At 45.3% G+C, this 11,824-nt stretch overlaps 1 protein-coding gene across 2 annotated transcripts in view; it reads left to right on the top strand.

The window, feature by feature from the left end:
- Nrp2 (neuropilin 2) overlaps nt 1-11,431 on the top strand; it is a 121,759-nt gene extending 110,328 nt beyond the window's left edge. Inside the window, exons 16-17 of one of the 2 annotated variants that reach the window (XM_021167983.3) lie at nt 6,979-7,029; nt 9,713-11,431. In XM_021167983.3, coding sequence (XP_021023642.1) covers nt 6,979-7,029; nt 9,713-10,017 — 356 coding nt within the window. In that variant the 3' untranslated portion in view covers nt 10,018-11,431. The remainder of the gene's footprint in view (nt 1-6,978; nt 7,030-9,712) is intronic. The other variant, XM_021168063.3, reaches the window with a different exon arrangement.
- The last annotated feature ends 393 nt before the right edge of the window (nt 11,432-11,824 follow it).

The raw sequence follows: 11,824 nt of genomic DNA on the forward strand, positions 1-11,824 counted from the left end.
TACTTCTTGACTCAGTACCTCTTGACTCAGTACTTCTTGGCTCAATACCTCTCGGCTCAGTACCTCCTGATTACTGGGACTCGGGGATATAAGAAATGTCAAAAGTCTCCCTAGGAAAAGAAAAATCTCTGGCATATAAATTTAGAAGAATTATTTTCTTTTACATCTCTAGGAATGTGGGGAAAGAGGTAGAACACTTTTCCCCTGAGATTCTCTATGCCTTCCCCCACCATCATTTCTTAATAGGAACTAGCCAACAAAAGAGTGCAGAGAGCCAATTGCTTGTTTATATACCTACTTTGGGGGATGGGAAATATCTGGCTTTTCAAAGACTTAGTTGGTTTAAAAAAAAAATGCCAGAATGTTCTCCCTTGACTTGTAAGCCCATCCATATTATAAAGTCTCTCTGGCTGCATTTTTTTCTTATTTCCATGCCATTGGTGAGGCTCAGTGGAGAGTTCCTGGGCCCGATTGCTCATCTGCCTTCATGCCTGAAGGTGTTATTAGGTCGTTTCACAGCCTGCTCATTTCCAGTTAATATTTCCAAGCCTTTTAAGGGTTTCTTCCTGGTTTTTAACTACGAATAATAGAAAATAATGACTGCATGCAAGCCGACACTCCCCCAGTCAGCGCATCCCAACCCCCTTTGTCTTTTCCTAATGGAAACCACATGGAAAAATTCCAAAACTTGTTTTGTTTTTTTTTCCCGTGACCCTCCATACATTTGGCTGTACCCCGAAAAAATCTATGCTAAAGGATCATCTGCTGGGCTCTTAAGCTCAGGCCAAACCCAGCAAGAGATGAAGAGCTCTCAAGTAGCCTGACTTTCTAATGCAGATTTGGCAAAGGCTGTAGCAACATCTGAACTTCTGGCTCCTCAGTGCAACTGGGGATGAACAAACTGAATTAGGGAAATTAAGTGTGGTGGGGAGGGAGAACCCTCAGCCAACACTAAATTCGAAACCAAATTAAACATTTTGAAGTGCCAAGAAATATCTCTTTAGTCCGCCATTATTTCTGGTTTATTGAGATCTCAGTGTTGTGCTTCCTGCTGGGGAAAAAATATAAAACAGAATGGCTGAGAGAATTTTCTGAAGATGACTTCCACCTGAATGACCCATTGATTTAGCTGGCTGCTGGGTGTGTGTGGGGCAGGGGTGGGGGGAGCTTCAGGAACTTGGAATCAAATCCAGCAACAGCTCTCAGCAGCCCAGAGCATCTCCCAGATAAATCACAGGCTGCGAACAAGGTGCTGAAAATCCATAGCTTGCTTTCAGTCTCTGGATGATTTGTTCAGTGGCTTCTTGTATTTTTCTACCCTCCTCAGTCCACTTCATCTCTAAAAGGGAAGTGTTGACACTGGTACCTTCACAAATGAAAGTGTCCAGAGGTTTCCTGTAAGAGACTCTTGAATTCTTTCAAAGCTAGTTGAATGTTAGTGGCTTCAGTAGGCATCAAAGACTAGTTTTCTATAAGCTGTTATTGCCCAGCCCTAATTAAGGTGGAGACATAAGAGGGGACCACGGGGTACCCATTTCATCATGTCCCTAGTCTCCAGTTAACAGCAGCAGTTCCAAAGTCAAACAAGCAAGTGTTGAAAATGTGGAACTTTTTGACTCCCAATGCTCTGTGCTTTCCATGTTCTTTGAAATGACTTAAGAGAAGACAGGGCCAGGTTAAGAAATGATCAGGGGTAGTGTGAATGACAGAACTCTTGTGTTTGGAAGTCTCCTTGTGTATGTCAACCCTCAGCAGAAAGGCAGATGATGGAGGCTGAAGAGACAGATAGCTCAGCTGTTAAAGAATGTATACTGTCTTGTGGATGACTAGCTCACAGCCACCTGTAACTCCAGCTCCTGGAGATGCAATACCCCCTTCTGGCTTCTGTGGCCATTCACAAACATGTATCATGCACTTGAACAAGCACACATTAAAACAAGACAAAATAAATCTTTAAAAAAAGAAAAGAAAAGAAAAGAAAAAAGAAATGTTAATGATGGAATTCCAGAGCAGAGGGGCACAGAGTGAACTCAGAAAGGTCAGGATAGGGAGGGGCTCTGACCTAGGACCAGAGGACCATCTGCTCCTGGCCTGGAGGGCCTGTACACCCATGGAACCTCTGTTCCAGTACAGAGTGATGCTTATGCCAAGTGTTCCTCTGAATGTCTTTGTCCCATGCATTGGGTGGCAAGTCTGGTCTCTTAAGCCCCTGCCCAGAGTTGTCATGGAAGGGCCTCATGGAAGAAAATCAATGTGTATCATGTTCTGAAACGATCCCATGCAAGTGACCCAGGGATGGACTGTCTTACATTATTTATCTGAAGGCAGCCAGCGGTTTGAAGCAGACTGCCCATTCCCCTGGCAACCTTGTGAAGTTCCTTTTACGATGCAGAAAGTACACAGAAGGCTGATACTCTCACAGTAAACCATAGCATAACAAGTGGAGAAAGTGAAGGCTGAGAATTTCCTGTTAAAAATTACAGAAAGGCAAACTAATGAAGGCATGCTAACCCCAGAGAATCCCAATGGGGGTGGGGGTGGGTGGGGAGACAGGGACAGAGAGAGAGAGAGAGAGAGAGCCCTTACAGGAGAGGTTGGTGGGCGTTTCCCAACTGCAGGTAGGAGTGTCAAGGGGTGTCCTGCTGATTAGCATGGGTCTGACAGTATCAGGCAGTACTCCAGGCCCCCTTAGGGAGAAACACTTTCCATTAGAGCAGTCTGCTTGTGACCGGGCATGGCTACTCACCATTTGTGCTGTAGAGCAGTCTGCTAAGCAAGACACTACCATACTTGACTCTTCCAGGATGACTCTGGAGCAGCCCAGAGAGGTTTTAGCAACTAGCTATGGTATCTCTCTTTCTGAAACACAGCATAACAGGAGCTAGGCAAGAACTTGAGACATTCATCTTCCTGTAACTATGGGCTCTTGATCCTGTTAAAAGAAGGGAGACCTGAGGAGACAAGGGGACTCCTGGACCTCGGTTGGACTTCCATTGCAGCATCAGTGCAGCCAGGGTTTTGTTAGTTGGGTTGTTTTCATTCTGAAATGGAGGCAACTCTACTGCCTTGGCAGCTCAAACTGTATTATTTAACTACTTAGTGGCTTTCAGTCATCTGAGTCTGTCTCCTTATCTCTCTGCACTGGTTTTCAGCTGCTGAGAGTGGGCAGAACTCTGCCTCGCTGGTGGATAAATGCAAGGTGGGAGATTTGTGAGTCACAAAGGATTGCAAGCCAAAAAGCCAAAAGACAAATGTGTGGGTGAAAAGGCTCAGATGTGATCCTGACAGTCAAACAGATGTGGACATGGAATGCCCCCAAGCCTACCCTGCAGTAGTCTGAACTCTGAAACATCCAACTCCCTGCTCCCACAGCTTCCTAGCTGACAAGGGCCTAGCTTCATTTGCCCAATTCTTCCCCTGGGCTCCAGCAGCACTGTGGGGTCCCCTTTACAAATGCTTCATTTTCCCTTATGCTATTCTGGTGCCTTTGTTTCTCAGTCATACTGATGAAGCTTAATGTTAGAGACCAGATCTAGTACATCTTTACTACCCAAATCCCTTAGTGTGGTCTCTGGGCACCTAGTAAACCTTTGTAAGTGATAGTTGGCCAATTGGTTAGGTGAAACTGTGCTTTGAGTGTGGTTCAGCCTCCTCTTCCTGGGTGATGCCTAGCATGGGGAATCTCAAAGCTCCAAACTTCAGATCACAGATAAAGCCTTTAGAAGATACCATGAAAGTGATGAGCCACCGAGCCATCCAAGTCTCTAGAGGACCACATCCTACCACTTGGGATCTCAGTCAAGGCTGCTGCTTGGTTTCTGTAGGATAGAATGGAGAGGCCGGGGTGATGGCACAGCTGGCATCATAAGTGTAAGGACCAAAGTTTAATCTTCAGAAGCCATGTAAAAATGCTAAGGGTGATTATATATGCTTATTATCCCAGGCACTGGATATGACAAGACAGATCTCTGGGGCTCACTGGCCATCCAAGCTTGCTGGACTGGCAAATTCCAAGCCAAGTGAGAGACTGTCTTTAAAACAAAAACAGAAACCATGAAAAGCAAGGTGAAGAATAATATTTGAGGCTATTCTCTTGCTTCCATGTGTGTGTGTGCAGGTCTCAGCATTCCCGTTAGTCCAGTTCAGTTGGAGTATCCAAGTACATTAGGCCTTGAGAGTTAGCGGTCAAGTTCTGTGGTCAGACTGACCTTAGATTGACTCCACACAGACTCACAGGAGCACAAAGGTTGAAAGAGGAAGTCCTGTGGGTGGTGAGATCTGTCCTTGACCTATCCTGCTGTGTGGTGTGGCCATTTCACTCTCCCTAGCCTAGCTCACACTCACAAACACACCTTACCACTAATACGGTTTTGGATCATCTTCTCCAAACGTTTCTCCCATTGCGATGAGATTCTAAATCCTTGTCATCTACAACCTGTCCTCAGTTTCCTAGCTGGCTCGGCATCCCGAGGCTGACATTTCTCCCTCCCACACAGCTGCTACCTCACTCCCTGCCTGGTGCTCAAACTCATCCTTCTTCCTGTCTCATGTGGGAGCCAGGACCCCTCCTTCTAGACTTTGTGACAGCAACTGCCAGTCCTTCTCTTACCTTGTCTTTGCCAGAACTCCAGAACTCCCTATGCAACTAACTACCTTCTTGCAGCCTTCATCCAGAAACAAAACCAAAAAAACCCAAAAAACCCAATAAATAAAAGCATCTCTAGTTTCACTTAGTGTGTGCAACCGAAAAAGCAAAAGGCCAGGGAAAAGCAAAGATGCTTTTGAGAGGAAAATCTCTTAATCAAATACAGATATCAAGAACAGGAGCAAAGGGACTGGAGAAACTGCTATCAAAGTAAATTGGTTTTTGTACAAATGTTCCTTTTATTTGGGTTTTCCCCAGTGTGCTCTTTGCTCTTTAAGGCTTGGCGAACAGATGCGCTTTTGAAAATGTTGATTACCGTATCCTTTCCTTGACCCCTTCCCACTCATCCACATTCCTGGGACCGTGATTATCCCAAGAGCAGAGCTGAGCCACCGAAGTGTTCCTTACCTTAAGTGGCCTTTGCTTCTCCAGGTGCGGAATCTCAGCTGGGGCTGAGCAAGCGATTCCACTGAAACTTAGGAATGAGCCCGTTCTTAGGAAACCGACTCACCAGTCCTCTGCCTCTAGAGATGACGGGCCTAATAGGAAATATCCTCACTGTCACTGCCTTATATTTGCTCTTTTCCCTTCAAGACCAATGCCATATTGTCTCTCTGTAGTCTATGATCAGTGGTGGCCTTGGTCTTCTTCTCTGGGGTATGAGATGGAGCAAGGTGACACTCCACCCTCCATGATATTTCATGGTCTTTGACAGAGGCCGAACACCTAAATCAAGTGCAGGGATTGGACCCAAGGTCACTGGTAAGAGCCCCCAAGGTTCTTGCCCATATCTGACTCTAATAGTCTTATCCAGGATCCTGTATCCTCTGCTCATGAAAATGTTAAGACATGTGAGCATTCCATCAAAGTGATTAATTGTCAGGAATGTGAGCTTCTTCCAGCTTCCTCTTGTTTTTCAATACATAACCCTATTTTTAAAAAAGGCTGGGTTGACTTTCATAAGCTCACTGTGATCCCTGTGACAGACACCACCTGTGTCTTGTCCAATCACCTTCACATCTTCATTCCAAAGAAACAGCCTGCTTTGTGGGGGCCTGGAGAATAATGGGCACCGAGGTAGGAAAGCTGGCAGAGCCTGCAGGTGCCAGTTGCTATACTAAAAGCATGCCAGGAACAGGCTGGACTCACAGAGGACTGGCGCCACATGGCAGTGGTCCTTTCCGGTGAATCTTGGCAGCTTGTTCCGGGTGTCCTTTTCTAGAGACCGATGTGAGCGTGCTTCAACACTCTGGCCAGGAATGAAGAAGACTTTTAATATGATTGGAAATGAGTAGATTTCCAGGATGACAGTGATAGATCTATCCTCAGTTCAGCTCACGGTCAAGGAGATGGTCTCCGATACACAACATTGATGGACAAGATGTTGTTCCATGTAGTCCACCGTTCTTCTCATGGCTATTTCAGCTCCTGGAGGTTTTAGGTGTCCTAGTCAGCTTGAGACACGGGCAGCAATGAAACGACCCTGCTTATTATCACATACTGGACTATCTTCTTAGATGGTTTAGCATTTTAGATGGGTAATTTTCATTGGTTCTGATTTCTACAAGTTGGGCAGTTTTGTGCATAAATCACCCATCTTGTACATTCCTCAAATTATCATATAAAAGATGGAAAATATAAAAATACAAAAAAATATAAAAAGATGGGCAATGATCATATTGAAAAATTTCAGAGCAAATTAACTCTATTTAAGCCGGAACTAGTCAGATTGGGTACCTGTGTTTGATCTGTTCTAAACGGGGTGTGTGGCAGTGGGGGGGGGGGTGGCAACACAAAAATAGCCTGGGACAGGAAGACAAGAGATAGCCCCACACATGTGAGAGGGGGACACTGAGGCGTTCTTCCAGTTCTTTCATATTAAGCCCTCTAATGATGAAGCATGACTTCTTGCAGTTGTCATATGTCTTCTTAGGTACATACATATGGGGCGTCACAGTTGGCTACCTAAGTATGTGACATTGTAGTGGTGGCTGAGGATGTAACATGGGAGCTGAGAGACCTTCCTAGAAAGCCCCAACCTCAGCTAGTAATGAACGGCAGCTAAGGGAAGAGACTGAGCTTTCCCACCACTGGAGATGTGACCTTCCTCAGTTTGTTCTCTGGTCATTGTTGGAAGAAAGCTCCTTTGTAGGAGAGAGAACCCATCAGCATGCATGCCAAGTGATCTTGCCGTGGGTATAGTTCTCTAGACGCTCACTGAGATGCGAGTCGGGCTCAATCAATAATGGTTGGCTCTTTGCCTTGTAGCTGTGATGATAGAATTTCTGATAATTTGGTGTGTTTGTTCCCCCCCCCTTTTTTTATTTTCATAGTGGACATCCCAGAAACCCATGGGGGAGAGGGCTATGAAGATGAGATTGATGGTGGGTATTACAATGATTTAACAGATAATCACAAAATTCCAACTTTGGTTATAAAAACGTCAACAAAAATAATGCTCTGGCTATTGGAGGACCTGAATTTAGAACAATCGGTCAGAAATACAAGTGAAAAGGACCCAGAGAAGAATGAAGGAACTATTAATTACCTTGCCAGGGTCACAGCTCCAGATTTAGAAAGCTTACCGGATCCCCTTGGCCTAATCTGAAACAGGCAACTTTCTCTATGGATGGACGTCAAGCCTGGGAAATCCCTTCTGAAGTGTAAAGTGAGCCCCTCTCTGCCGTCACTGCTTGACCCCCATCCTCTTTGCTGTCACTGATTGACTTCCATGACCTCCTCCACAGAAAGGAGTGAATTATCTGAGCGTGAGCAGTCTCCAGCTATGGTGGACAGCTCATTCCACTGCTTACATGGAAACTGTAATACTAGCCAAGATGCCAGAGGTTGCTTCTTGAAGATTTAGAGGGTTTGTCCACACGTCCCGCCTTATATTTTCATATTTATTCCAAGTTCTAGCTTTGCATTTCAAATGCACATACTCTGGAAGCTAATTCCAGAGTCTTGGGAGGGCATGTAAACACATAGGTGTTATTTCTGCCTTCAGCTCAGCAGTGGGCGTGCCAGGCCTGCTCTCTGGGATCCCACGCACAGAGCAACCTCACACCAAGCGTGAACATTCAGGAGAACAGTTGCTTTTCACTTGACCTTAATCAGAAACTTCAAATGTCATTATAGAAACTAGAGTGACAAACCCAAGCAGCACCTTGTCAGCTGAGTGCAGGATCTCCCTGCAAAACCCACTGCAGTTCTCCTTTTATGGGCAAAAGCGCACAAGCGGCCTGTACTGGAGTCTGCAGGAGATCAAACAGAAGCACTAAAGAGCAAAGCACAGGGAGGGTGATGAAGAATGCTGGCTGCTGGCCCTGTGTTAACTGCTTTCTCACTGTCTGGTGCCAGTTACTGCTCACCAGGTCCTTCAAACCTCACCTGTCTTGTTCCTACACTAGACATGTCAGGATATCCTTTTCCTCAGGTGACTGGAGCAAGGCCACAGAGCTTGGTTGCTTCATTCACAGAAATTTATTTTCTTACTGCTTTGGAGGCTTGTCCTAGATGAAGGTATGCTCAAGGCTGGTTCCTTCTGAAGACTGTAAGGATCTCTCTCTCTCTCTCTCTCTCTCTCTCTCTCTCTCTCTCTCTCTCTCTCTCTCTCTCTCTCTCTCTCCATCTTACCTTCCCTTCCCCTCTCTCCCTCCCTCCCTCCCTCCCCACCCTACCTTCCCTCTCCCTTGCTTCCTCTTACTCTTTTTCTGTCTCTCTCTCTCCCTTCCTCCCTCCCTCCCTTCCTTTCCCCCTTCCCCTCCCTCCCTCCCTCTCTCTCCCTGGCTTGTGCATGAACATTTTTGTGTTTGTTCATGTCTATGTTCTCCCTTTCCGTGAGGGTACCAGTTAGATTGGGGTTAGGGCCCAGCCTAATGGCCTCTTCTTGATATTCAGCAGGTTTGAATTTAAACAAGAACAGTGGAGGCCAATTGAACCTGTATCAATAAAGTTTACATGCCAGGGGAGGTCTGAGGGTCAGAAAGGAGGTCTGTTATGTATATAGTCAGAAATGCTAAGTGCAGAAGCTCAAAACAATCTCAGCCAGTCCTTCGATTTAACTTAAAGCCACTGGAAATGAGGAATGAGAAGTCAAACAAAGAGGTGTGCCTGAGACACATGGCTGTCCTAAGCATTGCAAAGTAAACCCAAGGAGTCTGTTAAACCCTGAGGGCTGAAAGTACAGCAGAGTGGTGATACACCTGCTCAGCACGCATAAGGCCCTGGGTTTGATCTTCCCCAGCAAAAACAAACAAAAACAATATCAAATCTGAACATACATAATGTAAGCCAACTTACTTAAGTCTCAGATATCTATCTACCTACCTACCTACCAATCTTGTGGTACAGGGGATTGAATTTAGGGCCCCATCCATTTTAGGCAGGTATTCTATCATTAGCTATATCACCAGTCCTTAAAGATCTTATCTGTAGGGCCTGGAGCTGCAGCTCAGTTGGCAAAGTGCTTGGCTAGCAAATACTGAGCCCTGAGTTTGATCCATAACACTACATAAATCTTGATATGGTGATACATGTCTATAGTCCCTCTACGCATGAAGTAGAGGCAAGTTCAAGGCCAGCCTGGGATACCCTTTATAAATAAATAAAGTGATATAATATATGTAATATATAATATATTCTATATAACATATAGAATATATGTAATGTATAATATATATGAATATATATATATATATATATATATAGAGAGAGAGAGAGAGAGAGAGAGAGAGAGAGAGAGAGAGACAGAGACAGAGACAGAGACACAGAGACACAGAGACACAGAGAGAGCAATTATTCTGTGCCAGGCTGCAAGCACTTGACAATTATTAATTCACTTAAGCCTCCTAATAACCCAGGGAGGCCATTTTATTGCCATCTTCACTTTACAATGAAAAACTGGAGTCTAGAGAAGGGCTTAGGTTACATGCTTCAAATGGCACAGCTAGGATATAGCAAGGTTCCCAAGTGCCTGCTGTTTACTGCTAAGCCCTAACGTGACTTGGGTCTGGGGAGCCTCGGGTTTGTCTCTATGCCTACACTCGTGTGTATTTTGTGTCGTAGATGAATATGAAGGAGATTGGAGCAACTCTTCTTCCTCTACCTCAGGGGCTGGCGACCCCGCATCTGGCAAAGAAAAGAACTGGCTGTACACCCTAGATCCCATTCTGATCACCATCATCGCCATGAGCTCGCTGGGGGTCCTGCTGGGGGCCACCTGTGCGGGCCTCCTCCTCTACTGCACCTGCTCCTATTCTGGCCTGAGTTCGAGGAGCTGTACCACACTGGAGAACTACAACTTTGAGCTCTACGATGGCCTCAAGCACAAGGCCAAGATCCATCATCAGAAGTGCTGCTCGGAGGCATGACCAATCGATTGTGTCTGGATCGCTTCTGGCGCTTCATTCCAGTGAGAGGGGCTAGCGAAGATTACAGTTTTGTTTTTTGTTTTGTTTTTTTTCCCTTTGGAAACTGAATGCCATAATCTGGATCAAACTTTTCCAGAATACTGAAGGTATGGACAGGACAGACAGGCCAGTCTAGGGAGAAAGGGAGATGCAGCCGTGAAGGGGATCGTTGCCCACCAGGACTGTGGTGGTCAAGTTAATGCAGGAACCGGGCCCGTGTTCTCTGCCGGGACGCAGACAGGAGCGCATCTCTTCGGAGTCACAGTTCTGTTTCCTTTGTGGGTTTGTTATGATTATGATTGCTATTGTTTTATTTTATTTTATTTTATTTTATTTTATTTTATTTTATTTTATTTTATTTTATTTTTGGTCTGTGAGCAACTCAAAGAGGCAGAAGAGGATGGCTTATCCGGTGCAGAAAGTGGAGAGATCAGCCCTGTTCTCCACATCTCTTTCTAGTCAACACTTGAAAAGCAAAGGGGCTTTTCAGCCCTTCCATCCTGAGAAATGGAACTTAAGAAACAAAAGCCACCCAGCTTAGCTCACCCTCAGATGGTCTCCCAACTCAAGAGACTTGCTGGGGTGTGTTCGGGTTCCGCCAGCCAACCCTAGGAGCTGCCATTTCCGGCCCTAGCATATTGAAGTAGGATGTTATTGCCTTTAGCTTTTTTTAATCCAGGGGAAGATTGCCATTTTAGGGTCAGCTTGAACAATTCTTTCTTATTAAGATTTAAAGTAAAACATAACAGAAACTTCATACACAAGAATCCATAGACACACCTCTATGGTTAGACACAGACAAGCCTTAAAATGCTTTGATGACTGGGTGCCATTCCTTAATCTAGACCCAGAGTTTGTGGCTGTGGGGTGTCCCTTGTAGGGCCTCAGCTGGTGGCTTTGCCTTTTCTTTTCCCTCCTATTTGTTCTTCTACAACGTATACATATATTCACATGCACACAGCATGCTCATATGCAGCTCATGTGCACACACACACACACACACACAGGCACACATACACTTGGTGGGGGGAGGGAGGAAGGGGGAGATATTGCAGTCTCTATTCTTTAGTCTCAGAGCAGAGGGAAAGAATAACAAAGGAAGAGAGAGAAATGTAGCCTGTATTGGGAAGAATGACCAGTGTGGACAGAGACATTTTGTTGAATGAGTCTCCTTGATAGGTTAAGAACATTGATTTCTTGTGGGAGGCTACATCCTTATAGGGATGTAAGTACAAGGACATGCATTTCTGCCTACAAGTCGGCAAGTTCTATAGATGGAGCAGCTCACACACAGCTTCAACCTCAGGAGACCTGAGTTCTTATTCATACACATATGTGCCATGTACACACACATACACACACACACACACACACACACACACACACAGAGCAGTTCATGTGTTTTTTATTAAGTGCCTTGAAAACAATGAAGAAAAATGTAATTTCCTCTAGGTAGGAATCACCACAGTCTCACAAGTTAAGGCATTCCTCCTGCTTCTCTTGCCCCAATGACTCCATTCCCAGCCCCCCTACCATGGCTGACCCACAGTGGACTGAGTCTGGCTACCCGGGGAAAAAAATCAGAGCCCTAGATGACTCCAGAAAGGGAGGCATCAGGAAGATAATGAAATTGTGTGAAGGATAAGATTGTCCTCATCAAGATCCAAATCTTGACTTTCTGTTAACGCCTAAAGATTGTCTGTGCCCTAGAAATACACTCTAAGCCCCACCAGTATGTCCAGACTGTTGCATATCAGTGGTAAACTGT

This window comes from Mus caroli, unplaced genomic scaffold, assembly GCF_978045245.1.
Source record: "Mus caroli unplaced genomic scaffold, Mus_caroli_1 scaffold_1, whole genome shotgun sequence".
NCBI lineage: Eukaryota > Metazoa > Chordata > Mammalia > Rodentia > Muridae > Mus > Mus caroli.